The 25,197-nt window shown below is 36.9% G+C and overlaps 1 protein-coding gene across 1 annotated transcript in view; it reads right to left on the bottom strand.

Moving 5' to 3' along the window:
• Nucleotides 1-25,197, bottom strand: part of KCNH5 (potassium voltage-gated channel subfamily H member 5) — a 390,609-nt gene that overhangs the window by 153,343 nt on the left and 212,069 nt on the right. Inside the window, exon 8 of the mRNA XM_055436081.2 lies at nt 5,038-5,237. Coding sequence (XP_055292056.2) covers nt 5,038-5,237 — 200 coding nt within the window. The remainder of the gene's footprint in view (nt 1-5,037; nt 5,238-25,197) is intronic.

Genomic DNA, 25,197 nt, shown 5'->3' with positions numbered 1-25,197 from the left:
TTTCTCTAATTAGTGGCAATGCATCATTAAATTCTATAGCACCAGCAGCTGGAAAAAAATATAGCTGTTTTAAAACTAACAAGAGAAGCATCAGAACAAAGATTTTGTTTCACAATTATTTTTGTTCAAATAAATAATACTGAAGTGGGTAGTAGCCATTCCCTTCTCTAGGGGATCTTCCTGACACAGGGATCAAACCTGGGTCTCCTGAATTGCAGTCAGATTTTTTTAAGATCTGAGCCACCAGAGAAGCCCAGTATCAAACAGCATAACTCTTAAAAACCAGGTGCTGTTTACTAAAGCTATCTTCAAGTAAATCCATATTTCTAAGATTATTTCCACAACTATAAGATATATGTGATTACTGTCATCAAACTTTCATTTTCTTTTTTCTATCCTTTTTTAACAGGCTCAACCAATGTCATTCCTATTATCAAAAGTAAAGATGAATTATATAACAGATAGATACACAGATGAATGGATGGATGGATGGATTAGATAAATAAGATGAAAAGAAAGACAAGAGAGAAACAGAAAAGATAGAAAGCTTCATTAAGAAAGCCAAATAAACTTACTGGTTGCTGTTTTGAAAATAATTTATAAAGGGACAGGGTAGGATGCACAGATCAATTACTTGGCTACAAAATAACTCGCATAGGACAAAAGAGAGCGACTTTAACCAAGCAATAGCAATGAAGGTGGTGAGAAATAGAGATGGAGCCAACAGGATTTTGGTGGAAGTTTCAATGTAGGAGGCTTGTCCTAAACAACTGAGGGGTGGAGTTTCCATTAACTGCACTGGGGAAGAATGTCAGTGGAGTTGGTTTATGGAAGATGATTAGGAGTTCAGTTCTGGACAACTTCATTGGATATGAGTGGGCAGTCGAATAGGGGAATCTGTGGATCAGAGAATAAGTCCAGGATGACTAAGTACACTAGGGTGGTGTTAGCATATATTATTACAGTCATCAGATTGTATGATATCACTGAAGGAGATATTTCTAGACAGAAGAGGGAAGAGGCATAATGACTGACGTCTAGAATAACTCCAAATTTTGTATATTTTCTTGGTCAAACTGCTTTCAAAAGTGCCTGACTAAATTACATATAGACCAGAATAACATAATAGTATCAGTCACTACAGTCTATGTTAATATTAGGTAATTATCTTTAACGATCTCTTGTTCCTTCGGTATTTATTCATTACAAGTGAAAGGAAGACATTTTGTATGTTTATTAGTAATTTGTATTTTTGCCTTCTATAAGTTATCTATGCAAACAAAAAAATATATGGGGATAATAAGCTTAATCTTATTATCCCCATACATTCTAATTTTTCCTATTTCTCTGTAAAGTCACTTTACATATTACGGCAGTTAATCTTTCACCTGTGATATTTGTTGCAAATGCTTTACCTCTTTGTTTCCATGGCTTTGGTGTGAAAGGTTGTAAAACCTCTAGTGGAATTTATTTATCACTTAATTTATGTATTCTATTGCACTAATTTACACGAAAACTTTCATATTTGCCACAGTTCTTTAAATCTCCTTCTCTTACTAGTCAAAAACTACTCTAAGGATTTCTTATTCAGTTATAAGGCACATCCATGATTTTGTTTTATCCAACAGCTAATTCATTATAGGGGACTGGAATGCAAAAGTAGGAAGTCAAGAAACCCCTGGAGTAACAGACAAATTTGGCCTTAGAGTACAAAATGAAGCAGGGCAACAGCTAACAGAGTTCTGCCAAGAGAACGCACTGGTCATAGCAAACACCCTCTTCCAACAACACAGGAGAAGACTCTACACATGGACATCACCAGATGGTCAACACCGAAATCAGATTGATTATATTCTTTGCAACCAAAGATGGAGAAGCTCAATACAGCCAGCAAAAACAAGACCGGGAGCTGACTGTGGCTCAGATCATGAACTCCTTATTGTCAAATTCAGACTGAAATTGAAGAAAGTGAAGAAAACCACTAGACCATTCAGGTATGACCGAAATCAAATCCCTTATGACTATACAGTGGAAGTCAGAAATAAATAAATCCAGTATTACTTTGCCAACAAAGGTCCGTCTAGTTAAGGCTATGGTTTTTCCAGTAGTCATGTGTGGATGTGAGAGCTGGACTATAAAGAAAGTTGAGCACAGAAGAATTGATGCTTTTGAACTGCAGTGTTGGAGAAGACTCTTGACAATCCCTTGGACTGCAAGGAGATCGAACCAGTCCATCCTAAAGGAGATTAGTCCTGGGTTTGGACAGGGAGGCCTGGCGTGCTGTGATTCATGGGGTCGCGGAGAGTCAGACACGACTGAGCGACTGAACTGAACTGAACTGATTCACTGAAGGGACTGATGTTGAAGCTGAAACTCCAATACTTTGGCCACCTGATGCAGAGAGCTGACTCATTTGAAAAGGCCCTGATGCTGGGAAAGATTGAGGGCAGGAGGAGATGGGACGACAGAGGATGAGATGGTTGGATGGTATCACTGACACAATGGACATGGATTTGGGTGGACTCTGGGAGTTGGTGATGGACAGGGAGGCCTGGCGTGCTGCGGTTCATGGGGCCACAAAGAGTTGGACATGACTGAGCGACTGAACTGAATTCATTTTAATATTTTTACTTATCTCTTTAAAAATAGTTTCATGTGAATACAAATTTTATTTCAATTTTAATATTAACTTCATCTTTTTTCCCTAACACTCCATTTTCCATGAATATTCTACCAATCAGAAGTACATTCACAAATAGTGAATAGCAAACAGCCAAAAAAATGTCCATACTAAGAACTACATTGTGGATGCACTTCCATACACACCTGATGCCAGTGTATTACCCTAACTGTATCATGAAGCAGACAGGTGAGTAGGTAATAGAGGGGAAGCTTGTGAGAATCTGTTGATTTCATCGTTGAACTAACCTAGCATCTGGGAATTCAGAGAAAGAGAAAGGAACTCAAAGATCAGATCTGTACCAGATCTGTGGCATAGGCTCAGGGTTTATGTAAAGAGCTATCATTCTAACATTTTACTGATATTTTCTGTCAGCTACCATAAGACCCCACTGAATTTTCTGGAAAGAAAAGTTTCTGACCAAGATACTGATTGACAAGGTAGATGGTTGCCTCTGAGCTCAGTTTCACTGAGAGTAGACTTCAAAGAATATCCTGCATTTGGCAATTTAAACACTGATTCTCACATGCACCTCTGAGGAAGTCTTTGATTCCCTCACTAATAACCTTATATCGGTTCAGGCACACATTAATCATATTCCACAGATATGCAATTTGTCCTTTTCCCCTCTGCGGTCACATATTCCACATTAAGGGGCCATTTAATTGCATCTTGCAAACTGTGGAAAAATGAGCAAATATCGCCCTCTTTCATAATTCTTCCACACAGCTATCCTCCAGAATCTCATTTGCACTCTCTGCAGGCTTCCCTCCTTCAACTCTTACTTTTCAAGTCCATTCCCTTCAACTCCCCTCAGCCTTTCTGCCCCTAACAACACCTGTTCTGGCTTAAAACTTCCTACTTACTTCATGAAATTCTCCTAACTAAACATCTACTTTGTTCGTTGGTTCTTTCACCATGACACTGAAAGGTGCTTGTTGAGAAGGCCTGAAAGAAATACTATGTCAACCTCCTATGAGTAAAACCACAAAATTTGTGAGAAATGGCAAGGATGATTATGTGCTGATTTGCTGTTGTTCATTCGCTCAGTCATGTCCAACTCTTTGCGACCCCATGGACTGCAGCATGCCAGGCCTCTCTGTCCTTCACCATCTCCTGGAGCTTGCTGAAACTCATGCCCATTGAGTCAGTGATGCCATCCAACCATCTCGTCCTCTGTCATCCCCTTCTCTTCCTGCCTTCAATCTTTCCCAGCCATCAGGGTCTTTTCTAATGAGTCAGTTCTTCCCATCAGCTGGCCAAAGTATTGGAGCTTCAGCATCAGTCCTTCCAATGAATATTCTGGACTGATCTCCTTCAGGATGGACTGGTTGGATCTTCTTGCTGTCCAAGGGACTCACAAGAGTCTTCTCCAACACCAAAGTTCAAAAACATCAATTCTTCAGCACTCAGCCTTCTTTATGGTCCAGCTCTCACATCCATACATGACTACTGGAAAAACTAGAGCTTTGACTATATGGACTTTTGTTGACCAAGTTATGTGCTGATTACCATATGTCAAAAATGTATTGATTACCCTATGTCAAAAAATCAGTACCGAAAAATAAAGCCTTCATCAATGCTTATAAAGTAAAATAGCTCAAGATTAGTTTTCTCTAAAATTCTTATATGCAAGCCCCACTTGTCATTCTCTATATTTGATGTGAATCAGCTGGGTATAGGAAATGAGGACTTTTTTATTTGACTTTATTTATCATGAGAAGACTTTGATTTCTTCTTTCACCCTGGTATAAGTCAGATGGGAAAAATTTAGAGATTCCATGAAAAGACAAGAAAGAAATTAGGAATGTCAAGTGGATTACAGAGGTGGTATTCATTTCATAATTTTTTAAGGAAATGGGAAAAACAAATAATTTTAAGTTGCATTATAAAACATAGAAGTGAGAGAAGAGGAATTTAAGTAGAGGGTAAAATAGAAGACATACAACCTTTTAGTTATAAGCAAGGATGTTTCTAAATTTTAAATGAGCAAAGTGTCAAAAGAGAAATCAGGAATAAAATCTAGCAGGAGAAATGGCAAAACTGTTAGCATTTTTGAGGAATTTGGAAAATTATTCTGCGTAGTAATGAGAGTGTTTTAGGCAAATGAAATAATTAGTTGTTTTCATGAACCACAATCCCTAAATTAAGTGTGATGACTACTAGTAATAATTGATGATTAATGGTTGTCTGCTTTCTAACTTCTAAGTGCTAAGTAATATGATTAACTGATATTTGCTTGTAAAATATAGAATAACAATAATATACAAGTAATATGTGAGTGACAAAGTTACATGCATCTGAAGATCCTATTGAAACATAAAATAAGTAACAAAAACGGTTATAATAATCCATACCTTTTCAGTGTCAATGCCTTTTGACATGGACCATGTTGAGACAATATAATCCATGACTCGTTCACTAAGGCCTTTGGGGACCTGATAGAGTTTCAGAAAGTCCCGTACATTATTCAGCATCTCATGGTATCGGTTGGTGTTGGCATACATTTGCTGGAAAATTGTGGTAACATTTCCAAAAATAGTTGCATAAAGAAGAGCTGAAAAAGAAGAAATGATGAAAATAAAACAAATATCCCAAGTGAAAATAAATGATACCAATACTGGCCAGATCAATAAATTGTCTGACAGAGATACCTTACTAAACTTTTCAGGATTGTGCATGATAACCCCATAAGAAGAGTGCCTAGAATTCGGTGTTCACTCAGTAAATTTTATCTTTAGCATGATAAACATGATTTTATGAGTGACAAGTGACCACCAGCTAGTCAATTTGGTAAAACATGATGGTGATTGATAGATTTCATGAAGAATTAGATGATCCAAGTTTATGATTTGCCTCTTAGCAAAATTATCCTCCAGCCCTGTCTTCCTGAATGAAGCTTAATCAATTTAAAATTTTGAGGAATTGATGATTCAGTTTAGAAATATATGCTCATTCTCATTGCATGCTTCTTCCAGCTTTTGGAATATTTCCCTGCTTATCAATATTTTTGACAGAATATTAAAAATATAAGATGAGAAGACAAATCAAGGTGTTTCATTTCTAGAAGATTCTAGGAAGAAACCGGATTGGAATTAACAGCTAAAATAAAACTTTGGGAGTGCCTATAATTTCCACTTATTAAATTTATGTCAGTAATCCAATACTGTAAGGATTTTTTTTACTTCATTATTTTAATTAAGAATAAAGTAACTTGTAACCTGCAAACCACTGTTATCTATCTACAGTAGCTAAAGAAAAGTATAAGGTGTTTTAATGCCCCTGATTGCTACTTCCTCCATCAACCAATAATTTACCAACTCCTCTTTCTCCAGATCTATCAGGTTACTAATGTTGACCTTATCTTGAAAAAGCTTTTAAAAGCAGTTGAAAAAAATAAATAAAAGCAGTTGAGTTCAGAGCCAAATCAACACATCTTCAATCACACACCACTCCTAACCTATCCTGTCCCTTTAGTTTTATCCCTTAACAGTAAGCTCTTTTGAAAAGAAGGCAGTATTTTATTCCCTTTAATATTCAGTAAACACTATGTTTAATAACCATACTCATTCCAAAAGCATTTCACAAATAAGTAGAATATCAGACAATGATCACTTCCATTCTTGTTCCTCTAAGAAATTGAAAAAATAATTCCTCTGAACAAAAAGTACGAACTGTTTCATTTCTCAGTTTCATCAATCAAATCCCACTTGATGGAAAGAGTATAACATCAAACCAATAAAGCAACTTAAGATCCTCAATCTGTTTTCAGAAAAGCATTTGTTTTCTTTAAGAACAGTGGCTCTTTGAGCATAACAAATTAAAATTTCATGATAGGAAGTTATGATTTTACAAGCAGTTACTTTTGTTCTTTTAATAGTCACTTTTTAGGGATTTTTTTTTTTTTTTGGTTTTTATGGGGTTTTTGCTATTATTTTGGGATGTTGGTGTCAGCACAGAACAATTTTTAAGATAGGCAATATTTTGTTAAAACTAAGTAGGAAGAACAAAGCTAGTGGAGGTGATGGAATTCCAGTTGAGCTATTTCAAATCCTGAAAGATGATGCTGTGAAACTGCTGCACTCAATATGCCAGCAAATTTGGAAAACTCAGCAGTGGCCACAGGACTGAAAAAGGTCAGACTTCATTCCAATCCCAAAGAAAGGCAATGCTCAAACTACCGCACAATTGCACTCATCTCATACGCTAGTAAAGTCATGCTCAAAATTCTCCAACCCAGGCTTCAGCTATATGTGAACCGTGAACTTCCAGATGTTCAAGCAGGTTTTAGAAAAGGCAGAGGCACCAGAGATCAAATTGCCAATATCCGCTGGATCATGGAGAAAGCAAGAGAGTTTCAGAAAAACACCTATTTCTGCTTCATTGACTATGCCAAAGCCTTTGACTGTGTGGATCACAACAAACTGTGGAAAATTCTGAAAGAGATGGGAATACCAGACCACCTGACCTGCCTCTTGAGAAACCTGTATGCAGGTCAGGAAGCAACAGTTAGAACTAGACATGGAACAACAGACTGGTTCCAAATAGGAAAAGGAGTACGTCAAGGTTGTATATTGTCACCTTGCTTATTTAACTTATATGCAGAGTACATCATGAGGAACGCTGGGCTGGAAGAAGCACAAGCTGGAATCAAGATTGCTGGGAGAAATATCAATAACCTCAGATATGCAGATGACACCACCCTTATGGCAGAAAGTGAAGAGGAACTCAAAAGCCTCTTGATGAAAGTGAAAGAGGAGAGTGAAAGGTTGGCTTGAAGCTCAGCGTTCAGAAAATGAAGATCATGGAATCTGGTCCCATCACTTCATGGCAAATAGATGGGGAAACAGTGGAAACAATGTCAGACTTTATTTTTGGGGGCTCCAAAATCACTGCAGATGCTGATTGCAGCCAGAAAATTAAAAGACGCTTACTCCTTGGAAGGAAAGTTATGACCAACCTAGATAGCATATTAAAAAGCAGAGACATTTCTGTGCCAACAAAGGTCCGTCTAGTCAAGGTTATGGATTTTCCCGTGGTCATGTATGGATGTGAGAGTTGGACTCTGAAGAAAGCAGATCACCGAAGAATTGATGCTTTTGAACTATGGTGCTAGAGAAGACTCTTGAGAGCCCCTTGGACTGCAAGGAGATCCAACCAGTCCATTAGAAAGGAAATCAATCCTGGGTGTTCACTGGAAGGACTGATACTAAAGCTGAAACTCCAATACTTTGGCCACCTCATGCAACGAGTTGACTCACTGAAAAAGACTCTGATGCTAGGAGGGATTGGGGGTGGGAGGAGATGGGGACGACAGAGAATGAGATGGCTGGATGGCATCACCGACTTGATGGACATGAGTTTGAGTGAACTCCGGGAGTTGGTGATGGACAGGGAGGCCTGGCGTGCTGTGATTCATGGGGTCACAAAGAGTTGGAGACGACTGAGCGACTGAACTGAACTGAACTGAAGTAGGAAGAATATAATGCTGACACTTCTCAACAAGATCTTTAAATAGTTGAATATTTATATCTAAAAGCAACAAAAAAGGAGAGGTAATCACAGACTTAAAACTCTATTCCTCATTGTTGATATTAAGAAAGACAAGCACAGAAATAATGTGAACAAACTAATGGTAGAAGAATCACATAACAAATATGGAATTTTGAATTTCCAAGAAAGTGACATGAAGAGAATTTATGTTTTTAAAATAATGAGCTTTTTACAGGTTAATTAAATAATGCTATAGTCATGCTTTTCAATAGCCCCCAGCTATTTTAAGATGTCAATGAATATTACAGAACTGTTATTTTGACATGTTCAACTTGTTTGGCTCCCTAAGATGCTTGTAATATGCTGTATTTGCCAAAGTGTCTTACTACTGCCTTTTAGTTAAACAAATTACCACACATTTCATCTTCTGGCGTACATTAAATATGCACACATTCTAGTCATATGAATAGCTTAAGCACTGAAATATGAATAAAACTGTCAATGTATTTGCAGTTTTCAGCATTAATAAATGAAGGATATAATCAACATCCCATTAAGCTGGGTATATTACAAAGATATCTTCTGCCTCCAGCTTTCACGTGAGTTTGGTGTTCTACACTGAGTAAGACTAATCAAGGTCATAATTTAAGGTAAGACATTCAACTATATATATAATTATGTGTATGCATATATGTATATATAATATATGTAATTTATATGTATAAATATGTATGTATATTTGTACATACATATTTGTAAAATATATAATATATACATAATTATACATACATATATAATACATAATTACGTATGAAATTTTTTACTTTGAAATGTTATAAAAATCAGCAGAAAGCTCACATACACCCATATGTAGCTCTCTCAGTTATGACATTCTCCAGAACTGTAAGAATCTGCCTGCCAATGCAGGAGATGTAAGAGATGCAAGTTCCATCCCTGGGTCGGGAAGACCACCTGGAGGAGGAAATAGCAACCCACTCCAATATTCTTGCCTGGAGAATCCCATGGACAGAACCGGAGGGCTACAGTCAATGGGGTCACAAAGAGTCGGACATGACTTAGCGACTGAACAACAAAAACAAGTAGACATTATATTTGACTAGTATATTACATGTAGTCATTTTTGGGGTATACAACTTTATACAAGTTTTATCATCTGGACAAATCTATGCAATATATATATATATTTTTTTTAAAGAGAAATCACTTCTTTAAAAATATTTTCAACATTTAAGATTAGTGCACATTTCATAAAATATGGTGACAGCAAGTATGACATTCCATGGCAAGCAACAATACTGCTTCCCACTACAGTTTATGTTCACAGGATAAATGAGTACATCCTTAAGGAAAGTGATCCTGGAACATGATACCCGACAATGAAAGAAATCAATCTCAACAGAAGCTAGCTCTATGCTGCCAACTCCCAAAGTAATAACCTCTCTCTTAAATTACAGATACACAGATATTATTGAATGTCTAATGCCATTCAAATCTAACATGTTCAAAAGAGAACTCACTTAACACTACCTTCTCAACAACCAAGTGCATTTTTCATCTCATTAAATTGCAAAGCCACACCTATTTGCTCAGACTAAAGCTACAGAGTCTTTCTTCAGTTCACTCCTTGATTCTTCTAATCTACTCCATTATCAAATCCTATTGGCTCTACCTTCAAAACAGAGCCTCAATTCAATTTCTTCTCACCACCTCTACCAGCATCCTTGTCTCCTTGTAAGAGTACATGCTTTCCCACTGACTAGCTATGTGTCTTTGGACCAGTTACTAGAGCTCTCAAGGATTCTATTTCCTCTCTTACAACTTTACAGTTACTCTAGACTCTTTACAAAGGAGTTGTGCTAAATAAGATAACTCACAAAATAATTTTAAAAGAGTCCAATAGGGAGTAAGCATCCATGAAATGTTATGTATATATCATCATCATCATCATCATGGAAATAGCTTCCAAACAATTGACTTCCACTCGGCAGAAAAAACATCCCCTTTCTTCAGCATCAGTCTCCATCCCGTATTATGTCTTTGTTCCTAAACTTATTCATCACTGCTTTAATTTATATGACATATTTATCTGTTGATATCTACCTTCCCAATTAGAAATGCAAAATCCGTTAAGTACGAGCCTGGGCCTTGTCCTTTCTTTTTTGCTCACTGCTGTATTTCCAGAACAAAGATCAGTTCCTGGAACATTTTCTTTCAGTAAACTGACACACCAAAAACCTAGGAAACATTTTTTTCAGAAACATTCTTTTTTTCAAATCAAAGTTTCACTACTGGTGACACAAAAACACAGAAGTACACATTATTAATGTATGTGAGAGAATAAAATGTTGAGAAACTAAGGTGATATATGTCCTGGCCATATTAAGACAGTAAATGAATTGGGGAGGCCTATTGTCATTCATCAAGAGTCGGACACAACTGAGCAACTGAACTGAACTGATTGTCATTTATCAAACACGAATGCTCTTGCTTGGCCTGACAAGTTTTGTAGGGGACTATTATATAATTTTATACTTTGAATGGGATGCCACAGAGGTAATTTTCCTACTTTACTACTAATAATTTGATTGACCAGTTAAAATTTGTTAAGCCTCTTTTTATATGCTCTCCTGTAGCCTTTTAAGAATAAGACAATTTAAGACAAGCCCAGTTTTACTAGCTTATCATATTTAAGTGATTCCCTTGTGGCTCAGCTGGTAAAGAATCCGCCTGCAATATGGAAGACCTGGGCTCGATCCCTGGATTGGGAAGATCCCCTCAAGGAGGGAAAGGCTACCCACTCCAGTATTCTGGACTGGAGAATTCCATGGACTGTATAGTCCATGGGATCACAAAGAGTTGGACGTGACTGAGTGACTTTCACTTTCACATCCTTATTTAAAGACTTGGTAATTCTGACATATATACTGGTAAATGTCTTCCCTAAAAAGTCTTATAGTTTTCTGATTCACCACAAGGGGATTATTTTAAAGAGAATTATGTTAGATTAAAGATGGCTATAATTTTCTGACACTCCTTCCACAGACAGCCAGGGTCTTTTTTCCTTTCCCTTGAATCTAGGCATACTCTATTAACTATTTTACTAATGGACTATGTTAACTATAATCACATGCCAATATCTGGGCTCATGCCTTAAGAAACTAGAAATTTCAAATTCCTCACTACTAAAATACCTGCTAAAATAACTAGAATATAGTTTCTGTGTTGTGAAGGAGCCTGAATATTCTTCTGGAAAGGTCCACATAGAGAGAAATCAAGGCCCCTGGCTAAGAGTCTTGGCTGAGCTCCCAGCTAAACACTGGCCTTAGGCTGAACAATTCAGGAAGGGAAACTCATGTACACCCGGGGCAGATTCATGTCAATGTATGGCAAAACCAACCAATATAATATTGTAAAATAATTAGCATCCAATAAAAAAATTTTAAAAAATCATTTAGGGAAAATGGAAAAAAAATAAACCTTTCTTCCATCTTAAAAAAAAATATATATATATATGGATATAAGAAGACATTTTTGATAACACTTAAGGCAGGGTGAATGATTCAACCATCACTTCCCCTTCTATTTATATTGATATTTAATAATGATAGTTAAGATGGGAAGGAAAATGTCCTATCAATCTATGATTCTGTATGTAGCACATAGCTTGACAACATCAGCTTACTAGCCATGTATGTGGCTGAGTCAACTAAGAAGTGAATTTTTTAGACCCACTCAAGCAAACCCAGCGATAACATATGTGCCAGAAATAAGTCATGCCTTCCTAGCCCTGCACAAATTATAGATTTGTGAGTGAAATAAATGGCTGTTCTTGTTTTAAGTCACTAATTTTGATTAGTTATGCAACACTAATGTTCTAATAAACAGTATTATGAATAATTGATTCTCAATTGATTGGTAAACCTGAGAGAGGAGAGTAGCTAGTGCCTTATGATACACATCAGAGTCTAAAGCATGTTTAGGAAAAATAAATTTTATTTTATTGAATATAATTTAATACTCAAAAACATCCATTATTTTTATAATATAAACACTGAAGTCATGAATGAATGCTTTCAAAAAGAAACAAAGTTTAAATGATTGAATAATGTCATATAACTTAATCCCAGACTTCATTCATGCATTGTTTAGTTCCATGGATATTTACTGAACATCCATTATATGCCTCTACTACAATAGTCACTAAGGATAAAACATAATCTCTGTTCTCAAGTAGTACTCACTACTTCCAAAGGAAAACTGTTAAACCTTAATTCTCCAAAATCATAGCCTTTGAAAGAAAACTAATGATCATCATATCCTTTTCATAGTTTACAAAAATTCACAAATGAACTTATACCAAGTATATAAATTAAGTATAGTTTATTTCTCATGGAACAACTGGCAGAGTCAAACAGAATCTGTATTGAACTAATTAATTGTAATTTTATCTATACTCTTATAAGTTTCACAGAATAACAGATCAGATGATGATATCCAGTTCTCTGAATAAATTATGTTCTCAGTCACTTCATTTTGTTTGCTCCTTAGGTCACAGCCATTCACCTTAGGCTGCAGCCATTCACCCTCTTATAACAATTTATATTTTTTAGAATTTTTGTGCCCATTCATGTTGACATCAAACATTTATTTTTCCTAGTTATCTTTCTTTTATAAATCTTTGCAAGTAATCATTAGCCTTAGACTATGTAGTTTAGAATACTTATATAAGAATGCATTTTGGTAACCATTAAAGCCACATAAGCAGTTCAACCATCATTTCCATTTCTATTTCTATTTACTAAAGTCTACCTTTAACAAATTAAATTTAAGACATGGAAGGAAAATGTTCCACCAAAATATTATTGTATATGTATCACATAGCCTGTTAAAACACTTGAAATCACTCCAAGTGGCTTAACAAAGTGAAGCTGATCATCAGGCCTCCAATTTCGAAGTTTTATTCTCCTTCCAGCTGTCTCATAATAGCTTCAGGTTTCCCTGGATGCTCTTTTGCAATGACCCATAAAAGAAAGCACCCTCCAGGCATCAGTTATGAACCAGATATTTTCTCTTTCCCAGTATTCACTTAATCCATGTCCCATTTCACCTAGTACCCGAACCATGCCAACTATCTTGCTAGAAATTAATTTCATTAATTACTTGATGTTAAGTGATAAATATTGAAAACTATTTGATAAACAAACCCTCTTAGAGATGTTGGCATTTTGAAGGAGGAATTCCAGGTAATACAATGAATTGACTGAATCATTATTAGAATTAATGCTCAACTAGTAAGATAAGTTGACACAGAGAAGAGAACATTTTTTAACCTTATCAAATTATAGCAAGATATTGGAAAGATTTCAGTAGCTTTCAGCGGATACCATGATCATCATGAAAACTGACTACATCAAACTAGTTTCAATAATTACACGTGTGCATGCTAAGTCGCTTCAGTTGTGTTTGACTCTTTGCAACCCCATGGAGTGTAGCCCTCCAGGCTCCTCTGTCCATGGAATTCTCCAGGCAAGAATGTGGGAACGGGTTGCCTTGCTCTCCTCCAGGGATCTTCTCAACCCAGGGATCAAACCAGTGTCTGTTACATCTCCTGCATTGGCAGGCAGTTTCTTTATCACTAGAGCCACCTGAGAAGCCTGCAATAATTATACGGCAATGCTTACTATTTTTTACTGAAGTGTAATTCATTTATATAATACTCTCAGATATGCAGGCTTCCCTGATATCTCAGTTGGTAAAGAATCCTCCTGTAATGCAGAAGACCCTGGTTTAATTCCTGGGTCAGGAAGATCTGCTGGAAAATGGATAGGCTACCCACTCCAGTATTCTTGGACTTCCCTTGTGTCTCAGCTGGTAAAGAATCTGCCTGCAATGCAGAAGACCTGGGTTCAGTTCCTGGGTTGGGAAGATTTTCTGGAGAAGGGAAAGGCCAGTATTCTGGCCTGGAGAATTCCATGAACTGTATAATCCATGGAGATGCAAAGACTCAGACATGGCTGAGCGACTTTCACTCCTCACTAAAATGTGAGCTATTTATATATTTTGGATATTAACTCCTTTCCAGCCATATCATTTGTAAATATTTTCTCCCATTGAGTGTGTTGTCATTTCGTTTTGTCAATTTGTTTTGCTGTGTAAAAGCTTTTAAGGTTAATTAGGGTCCATTTGTTTAGCTTTGTTTTTGTTTCCTTTACATTAGGAGAAAGATCCAAAAAATATGTATTATGTCTAGAAGCATTCTGCCTGTTTTCTTCTAGGAGTTTTGTGGTTTCTAGTCTTACATTTAGGTCTTTAGTCCATTTCGAATTTATTTTTGTAAATAGCATGAAGAAATGATCTTATCTCATTCTTTTAACTGTCATGTTTTCCTGGCACCACCTCTTTAGACAGCCTTTTCTGCTTTGTATATTCTTGTCTCCTTTGTCTAAGATTAATTGACCATATGTGTGTGGGTTAATTTCTAAGCTCTCTATTTATTCTATTGATCTATATGTCTGTTTTGCGGCAGAATCATACTGTCTTGATTATTATATCTTTGTAACACAGTCTGAAAACAAACAGCCTATATTACAGGGAGGCCGTAATACAGATTGAAAATAGTCTGATACTTATAGCTTTGTCCTTGTTTCTCAATATAGCTTTGGCAATTAAGAATCTTCTGTGGTTCCATATTAATTTTAGGACTATTCGTTCTAGTTCTGTGAAATTTTTAATGGATATTTGGATAGGGATTACATTAAATCTGTAGATTGCTTTGGGTAGAATGACAATTTTAACAATATTAATTCTTGCAATCCAAGAGAATGGGCTATCTTTAAATTTACTTCTATCATATTCAGTTTCTTTCATAAGTGTTTTGTTGTTTTCAGAGTTCAGTTCTTTCACCACCTTGGTTAATTTTATTCCTAGGTATTTTATTCTTTTTGATAGGATCTTAAATAGGAAAATTTTCTCATTCTTATAGGTCATTATTGGTATATAGAAAGATAACAGACTTCTGCATATTAATCCTATATCCTGAAACTTGACTGAATTCATTTATTATTTATATTTTCAGGGTACTCATATATATTCTTATATCTTTTTATTTAAAAAACTTTAAAACACAAAATAATCCAACTACAATGGTGAGATCAGATAGTTTTGCAGTAGTTCAATGATTTGATGCAGAGATTTTCCTTTTCTATTCACATTATAAAATGCAAACATCAATTCACTATACTAAGTTGTAAGTCTAGTTTTATCAGCTACAGAAAAGCAAAAAGTAAAAAAAAAAAAAAATATGGTGAATACAGAATGGATCCACTATGGTGAAAAAATAAATTTATTTATAACTCTCCTCTGTTTATTTTGTACTAAATAGACATTTTAAATGTAATTTTAATTAATTATACCTGCAAGCCATTTCTCTAATCTTCAGCACCAGAATGTGAAAAGACGCAATAGAGGGAGGTAACAGATCACTTATTCTTTCTATATAAAGTGGGTGTTACTATTATATTTACATTAATATGTAAGCATTAAATATAAAACTTGAAATAATATTAAAATACATCTTTGCCAAAGCACAAGTATTATTGATCCAAGACTCAGAGTGAAATGGCACTGCCAACAACCTAAATAAACTGTTGAGGCTTATAGAATGGTATCTGTGGGATAGACAAAAGTTTCTCATATATTCTGAAAAACAGTGTCATAACCTATCTTCTTGTTGAGCCTCCAAACAGTTTACTCTTGCTTCCAAATCTTTGTCATTAAGTTCCTTTGTGGTAGATTTCAAAATCTGACCATACATTTTTCCTGTCTTGGTATGTACATCATTTTGCAATAACACTTTATTGCTTTTCCCACCAAAAGATGGAATATGCTTCCTGGTTTACGACGTCCAGTAGAATATGGCAGTGATGATATTATGCAATTTCCAGAGCTAGACATTAAGGGGACTTGCATGTTTTAGAATGTTGTCTTAAGATCATGATTCCTGAAGAAACCTGGGATGTACTAGCAGACAGCAAGAAAGCAAGAATGGCGAGATTCAGTTATTCAGTGGTCTCAGCTGAAGTTTTAATGGGTATACTGTTTGGACCAATTATCCCATTTCTTGAAAGTTATACCATGACATAAAATAAGCACACAAAAATGATAACTGAAGTGTTCTTTATAATACACAGAAAGAGTAAAATGTTCAACAATAAAGATTGGATAATACAAATGATGGCAAAACGACACAACTGAAAACCAGGTGACCATTAAGATGATGAAGGGGATCTCTTAGAAGAGATATGAAAAGGTTAACAGCATATTTTTAATTATAAAAGGGACATTTATTAATTCATATGTATATTTGACAAATATGTTTTGTAATGATTTTGATGGTTCTTTAAACTTCAGCATTATGCAATATTTGCAATAAACAAAAAGAAACACCAAATTTTTAAAAAAAGAATATTTGTATTCCTTAGAAAGGTAGAAGCTATAAATCTCTTTAGAGAACACTTAGGTCAATCCCCAGGTGACACATACATAAAAGATCATCAGGAAACCTGAGATGAGCAACAGCACCATTGATCTTCTCAGGTCTGTTGTTGTCTCCAATCTCTGTGGGACCCCTTTATAAAATTAATTACCAAGAGTTTTTCATTCTGTCTTCAGAATGTCTCAGACTAACAGCCTCCTTTCAATTAGAAGCCTAGAATCTGGTATTTCAACCTATGAATAGGTGACCACAACAGCTTCCTTGCTGTTCAGTCTCCAGTCTCTGTTGGAATACAGTTGTCACACAGCTATTTGGCAAAATTTCCTAAAATACTAAAATGTTGTGATCTTATTTTCTCCATAAAAAATACTTGGTGTATACACATAGCCTTTAAGGTAAGGGCACTCTGAAAGAATCTATGGGATCTGTTCAATGGGGAAAAGTTTCTACCTACCAGACTCAGCACTTTGTATTGATATTTCTTCCATAAGCTAATTTACCATTTCCCTATCTGCACTCATTTCCCTGCACACAACGACAGCAGTCTCGCCAACTGTCTGTATGGTACATGAATAATCTTAACACCTAACAAAATTTCATGTAATGCATAGCAAACAATTCAAAAAAGGACAGGCAATATAATCCTTATATAAATTTATGCTCTAAGCTCTTTAATGTAGAGCCAGTAGTATCAATTTCCTTCATAATCCCTAAGCATAACTAGATGGTAATGACAATCCTATATGCAAGGCAGCGAAAGAGACACACATGTAAAGAACAGACTTTTGGACTATGTAGGAGAAGGCAAGGATGGGACAATATGAGAGAATAGCATTGAAACATGTATATTACCATATGTAAAATAGATGACCAGTGCAAGTTCAATGTATGAAGCAGGGCACTCAAAATCAGTGGGGAAAACCAGAGGGGTGGGGTGGGGAGAGAGGTGTGACGGGGGTTCAAAATGGAGGGAAACGTGTACCTGTGGCTGATTCATGGCGATGTATTGCAAAACCATCAAAATATTATAAAGTAATTATCCTCCAATTAAAATAAATTAATTTTTTAAAGTGGGTTACTGACAAAAGTAGTCAACTAACATGAAAATATTAAAAAAGCTGGTCTACACTCTGTACCTCATGGTGAAATGGTAAAACTAGTTTGTGTCTCTACGGAAGACATTAAATTGTATCAGTTAGTTCAGTCGCTCAGTCATGTGTTACTCTTTGCGACCCCATGGACGGCAGCATTCCAGGCTTCCCTGTCCATCACCAACTCCCGGGGCTTACTCAAACTCATGTCCATCAAGTCGGTGATGCCATCCAACCATCTCATCCTTTGATGTCCCCTACTCCTCCTGTCTTCAGTCTTTCCAAGCATCAGGGTCTTTTCAAATGAGTCAGTTCTTTGCATCAGGTGGCCAAAGTATCGGAGTTTCAGCTTCAACATCAGTCCTTCCAATGAATATTCAGGACTGATATCCTTAAGTATTGACTGGTTGGATCTCCTTGCAGTCCAAGGGACTCTCAAGAGCCTTCTCCAACACCATAATTCAAAAGCATCAGTTCTACAGTGCTCATCTTTCTTTATACTCCAACTCTCACATCCAAACATGACTACTGGAAAACCATAGCTTCAACTAGATGGACCTTTGTTGGCAAAGTAAGGTCTCTGCTTTTTAATATGCTGTCTAGGTTGGCCACAGCTTTTCTTCCAGGGAGCAAGCGTCTTTTAATTGCATGGCTTCAGTCACATCTGCAGTGATTTTGGAGCCAAGAAGATAAAGTCTGTCACTGTTTCTATTATTTCTCCATCTATTTGCCTTGAACTGTTGAGATCCAATGCCATGATCTTAGTTTTCTGAATGTTGAGTTTTAAGCCAACTTTTTCACTCTCCTCTTTCACTATTATCAAGAGGCTCTTTAGTTCTTCTTTGCTTTCTGCCATAAGGGTGGTATCATCTGCACATATGAGGTTATTGATATTTTTCCCAGCAATCTTGATTCCAGCTTGTGCTTCATCCAGCCCAGCGTTTCTCATACTCTGCATAAAAGTTAAATAAGCAGGGTGATGATATACAGCCTTGACGTACCTCTTTCCCGATTTGGAACCAGTCTGTTGTTCCATGTCCAGCTCTAACTGTTGCTTCTTAACCTGCATACAGATTTCTCAGGAAGCAGGTCAGGTAATCTGGTATTCCCATCTCTTGAAGAATTTTCCACAGTTTCTTGTGATCCACATAGTCAGAGGATTTGGTGTAGTCAATAAAGCAGTAGTTAGATGTTTTCTGGAACTCTCTTGCTTTATCAATGATCTAGCAGATGTTGGCAATTTGATCTCTGGTTCTGCCTTTTCTAAACCCAGCTTGAACATCTGGAAGTTCATGGTTCACTTACTGTTGAAGCCTGACTTGGAGAATTTTGAGCATTCCTTAGCTAGCATGTGAGATGAGTGCAATTGTGCGGTAGCTTGAACAGTCTGTCCAAATTTAAATTCATTTAAATTGTATGCACATTGTCAAAACTTCTAAAAAGGTGTTTTACTATTTTATAATAATATTTATATCTTTTTAGTATTAGCCAATAATCAGATTATGCATTAACATGTCAAGTACACATTTATTAAGTGCTTCAGTTCAGTTCAGTCCTCAGTCATGTGTGACTCTTTGCGACCCCATGAATCACAGCACGCCAGGGCTCCCTGTCCATCACCAACTCCCAGAGTTCACTCAGACTCACATTCATCGAGTCAGTGATGCCATCCAGCCATCTCATTCTCTGCATCCCCTTCTCCTCCTGCCCCCAATCCCTCCCAGCATCAGAGTCTTTTCCAGTGAGTCAACTCGTCGCATGAGGTGGCTGAAGTATTGGAGTTTCAGCTTTAGCATCAGGACTGATCTCCTTTAGAATGGACTGGTTGGATCTCCCTGCAGTCCAAGGGACTCTCAAGAGTCTTCTCCAACACCACAGTTCAAAAGTATCAATTCTTCAGTGATCAGCTTTCTTCACAGTCCAACTCTCACATCCATACATGAACACTGGAAAAACCATAACCTTGACTAGACGGACCTTGGTTGGCAAAGTAATGTCTCTGCTTTAATATGCTATCTAGGTTGGTCATAACTTTCCTCCCAAGGAGTAAGCATCTTTTAATTTCATGGCTGCAATCACCATCTGCAGTGATTTTAGAGCCCAAAAAAATAAAGTCTGACACAATTTCCACGGTTTCCCCATCTATTTCCCATAAAGTGATGGGACAAGATGCCATGATCTTTGTTTTCTGAATGTGGAGCTTTAAGCCAACTTTTTCACTCTCCTCTTTCACTTTCATCAAGAGGCTCTTTAGTTCCTCTTCACTTTCTGCCATAAGGGTGGTGTCACCTGCATATCTGAGGTTATTGATACTTCTCCCAGCAATCTTGATTTCAGCTTGTGCTTCTTCCAGCCCAGCGTTCCTCATGATGTACTCTGCATGTAAGTTAAATAAGCAGGGTGACAATATACAGCCTTGACGTACTCCTTTTACTGTGTGTAAATGCAATACGAAGCACTATGGAAGATAAAGAGATGCACAGTTTTATATGTATAATTTTATATTTGACTAATACTTAAAGCAATTTAGTTGTAAAAGTCTATGCTCAAGAATGATTATGAATTTTCTCGCATTTCTTAAAAATCTTCCAAACAATGTATCAGAAATCTGACAAAATATCACGACAGTAAGAGTCCTGATCATTTAATAATAATAAAGTTGGCAAAATGTCCTGAAGGGTCAATAAGGTCAAAACTAAACAGGTAACTTACTTCCCTACTGAAACTATTCTACATTAAAATCTTAGGTCAGCCTCATCATCGCTGACTTACATTGCCCTTATCAACTTTCATTATTCATTTCCTTTTAAGTAATGTTTATCTCCTTCACATTTAGGACACATTGATTCTTATCTTCTCCCTTACCTTAACTATCTATAGAATTAATCAATCAAACCAACATTTTCTTGAGAGTGAAAGAGGGCAATCTTATTAGTTATGGTGGGACAACAAGGCTAAGTAGAGGTATCACAGGTAAACCAGACACACCATGGGTGACTCCATGTTTATTCCAATTCCTTTCTCTATGGCCCCTTCCCTTACTACAAGAGGAAAGGTCTGTGGGCTTGTGATGTTCACTTGCATCACAGCTCACTCTAAGAACTTCTGTTCATTCATGGGATCTCAACTAACATCTGAACTCATATGTCTTCCCTGATTACATGCCGTATCATCTCATGACATTAAGAGCCTACACAATCACTTTATTTGGATAACTGTATCTATCAAACTGCCTGATGCAATGCCTAAGAGGAATCATGCCATTTCCTCCTAGCCTAGAATACTACTCTTCCCCAAACTGCTCTTTACATTCATTGGAATGGGCATAAAACATAAAACCAAGGCTAATAAAGCTAAAACCACTATGCTGGTTTTTTTTTTTTTTTTTTTGCTGAGACAGTATAGAGACTAATATAACTAACCATGGGAATTTAAAATTAACAGTGAACTTTTTTTTAATATAAGTGATATGAAAACAATATTTTCTAGAGAAGGAATGAAGACTTGTTCAAGGCATAAGGAATTAGATTTGACATGCAGTCCAAAATGTGCAAAATTTATTCTTTGGAACACTATAATTCCCTGTGATGGTGACAGATGTTTGTCTTTAAAAGAAAGTTTCTGGATCAAATAAGTTTTATATTAGTTCTTCCTCTTAGAATCCCAATTCACATTAGCATATCACAATGCATATTAGCATATCAAAAGCTTCGAGAAGCCTTGCAGTCAAGACACCATTCTTCATACTTGTTTGTTCTTAGAACCCCTTTTCTTCATTAAAAACCTTGTAACATTTTGCAGATCTCCATGCAAACCATTTCACAATCATTGCAGTAGACAGGATGAAGCAGATACAGGCATTGGAGCACAGGAGAAACTGTTGCCACAATCCCAGGATGCTAATGCAGGCCAGCAACTGAGGAACCCATTTTAGCAAATCTAAAAACTGGTGTGCTACATCAACCCATGTCACAGATTGATGGAGAGAAGGAACTAGTCATGAAAAGTAACACCAATCTGTAGGAAAATCAAGAGTAGGAGTGCCAGGTGATGAAGTCAAACTTGAATCTGGTCAAAAAATAACGTAGGCAAGTGGCAGAGAGCAAGGTGAAGAACAGTATATGTGAGCTTACCGGGCTCCTTAGTTTCTCTAGACAAGGCTTGTTGAAGTTTTAGGCATAGACTTTCTGCAGTCCTCTGTCACTATGCTATATGAGTCTTAAAGTGGCATTCCTTAATTGACTCTTGAGTCAATGTGTGATGAATAATGGATAAAAGACAAATTGAAAAAGGCATATTTTTATCATTTTAGACAAGCTTACTAGAGTGGGAAAAAGATTACAACAGGCAAACAAGCTACCAGCTTGAATACCATCTCTATGAAGCAAAAATGATGAGGATCTAGAGGATAAATCAAAAGACATGAAGAGGATTCAGCAATGCAGAACAACTGAACTTGAGTCAGTGGACTCTAACAGTTACGTTCTTGCAGTCTTGGAGAACCTGAGAAAGGTTGGTCATAACTTGACACTAATCAGTCTGTTTTTTCCTTTATGTTGATCTGTATCTTCTAAGTTCTTTTTTTTTTTGTACATCACTTCAGTTGTATATCTTTAGCATCTCCATATAAGTGTAAATTGATCAGGCATAAGAAAATATATTTTCCATGAATTGCACATTTCCCAGGAGAATCTTTTACACTGATTTCAACAACAAATTAACTGATGTTAAGCAAGCACTGTAAGCATATATTTTATATGATAGGGCACTTCCCTGACTTATTTTAATGATAATATCCCATCCTATATTTAGACAGGATTGGATCTCTCAGTGAGTAATCACCAAGAGATTATAGTGTGTAAGACAGTCATATCATCATCAAATTAAAAGAACAAATTCATGTAACAATATATAAAAACATGAAAAAATCCATCAGCTGGAAACTTAAAAAGCAGTATACACTACTTCACTTATGATTCCTGGGAACTATCATTCCTAGAAACTTTGAGCATTCTATCTACAGAAACTTTGTAACCTCTGTCTTTTCTTTTTTTTTTTTCCAGTCGCTCAGTCGTGTCCGACTCTCCGCGACCCCATGAATCACAGCACGCCAGGCCTCCCTGTCCATCACCAACTCCCGGAGTTCACTCAAACTCATGTCCACAGAGTCGGTGATGCCATCTAGCCATCTCATTCTCCGTCGTCCCCTTCTCCTCCCGCCCCCAACCTTTCCCAGCATCAGAGTCTTTTCCAGTGAGTCAACTCGTCGCATGAGGTGGCCAAAGTATTGCAGTTTCAGCTTTAGCATCAGTCTCTCCAATGAACATCCAGGATTGATCTCCTTTAGAATGGACTGGTTGGATCTCCTTGCAGGAGCTGGCTAAAGAGTAACACAGTTGACTCGCTGGAAAAGAGTCTGATGCTAGGAAGAATTGGGGGTGGGAGGAGACGGGGACGACAGAGAATGAGATGGCTGGATGGCATCACTGACTCAATGGACATGAGTTTGAGTGAACTCCGGGAGTTGGTGATGGACAGGGAGGCCTGGCGTGCTGTGATTCATGGGGTCACAGAGAGTCGGACACGACTGAGCAACTGAACTGAACTGAACTGAAAGAGTAACAGTTAACTGCTTATAATGAATGCAGTCAACACAAACCTGTTAGGTCTATAAAAATGGCATTGATTTAAAACATTTCAAAGGTTTTAATTCGTGATAATATAAAGTTATCTTCATCTTTCTAATTTTCAAGATGGTGTAGCCCATGAAACACTATGTATCCATAAAACAGTGCATGATACATTACTAAACTTCTCTATCTCCCACATGACTAGGTTTCATTTTTTTCTAATAACACTAGGTATGAAATGTTCACTTTTTCAATAAATCATTACTGCCAAAGTCTGACATATATGGAATAAAGCCATACCAATTTCATTTTACTGGGCACATCACTGTGGCAGAAATGTCAACTATAATAAACATGTGATGAAAAAGATCTTCAGGGCTCCCATCAGGTAGTACATAACCTGACAGTTATATTAAAACTGAACATTTACATGAAAAGGTTGGGTGCATGAGGCTGACAGCTGTCATTAACATTCTGAAGAAGAAATATGCTACCTAAGATTCCCTGGCTTTCACAATTTACATGTGCTTTCACAACCCCATTTAATCCTTATAACAAACATGGGCCTAGGCATTATTCCCGCCATTTACAGATAAGAAATCTGCCTCTTCTCCTCACCCATACTACCATTGCTGTGGTTAAGCACATCACATCTCAGCCCCCTGACAGACAGCCTTGCCAAAGATCATGTTCCAGTTATAAGAACTGGATAATATTAAGCTTTTCTATGGGAGAAAAGAATCTGAAAATACAGTTGCTTAGATAGCATATTAAAAAGCAGATACATTACTTTGCCAACAAAGGTCCGTCTAGTCAAGGCTATGGTTTTTCCCGTGGTCATGTATGGATGTGACAGTTGGACTGTGAAGAAAGCTGATCACCGAAGAATTGATGCTTTTGAACTGTGGTGTTGGAGAAGACTCTTGAGAGTCCCTTGGACTGCAAGGAGATCCAACCAGTCCGTTCTAAAGGAGATCAGTTCTGGGTGTTCATTGGAAGGACTGATGCTAAAGCTGAAACTCCAATACTTTGGCCACCTCATGCGACGAGTTGACTCACTGGAAAAGACTCTGATCCTGGGAGGGATTGGGGGTGGGAGGAGACAGGGACGACAAAGAATGAGATGGCTGGATGGCATCACCGACTCAATGGACATGAGTTTGGGTGAACTCCGGGAGTTGGTGATGGACAGTGAGGCCTGGCGTGCTGTGATTCATGGGGTCGCAAAGTGTCGGTCACGACTGAGCAGCCGAACTGAACTGAACAATAACCAAATTTATAGTTCACAACAACAGGATAGATGTGGATCACAGAGTTCTCTGTGTTGTTACCACCTTAAAGGCCTATAACGTGGTTCTTTCTGAATGAAACTATTGCCTTTTGTAATTGTTTAAGTGATTAGGCAAACTTGTAGAATTTATCTGATAATAAAAACTATACACAAATCAGAGATTCAAGCACATATTGTATGCTATACAGCACTGGGCCCTTGATAAAAATGAGTTGTCCAACTGGTTAAATCATAGACTCAATATTTGGGGAGGATGATTGTCTAATGTCCCGATATTTTGAATTTCATTAACTTGTTTGGAGGCACTTAAAAAAGTGAACACTAATATTTTCTTTTCTGAGATCTGGAGTAGAAGAAAATACTACAGTTTTGTACCTATTTATTATAAATCCAAAAATCCTACTCAATGTTTTCTCCCAGTTAAAAGGATCACGTGGCAGGGTATAGAAGTAGCTGGAGATGAGAACAGCCCTTAGACTTTGCAAAGCACATGAGTG

Source organism: Moschus berezovskii, chromosome 9, assembly GCF_049115385.1.
Source record: "Moschus berezovskii isolate FMDL1 chromosome 9, NW_MosBer_1.0, whole genome shotgun sequence".
In the NCBI taxonomy this organism is placed as follows: Eukaryota; Metazoa; Chordata; class Mammalia; order Artiodactyla; family Moschidae; genus Moschus; species Moschus berezovskii.
This window is presented reverse-complemented; position numbering and strand designations above follow the sequence as displayed.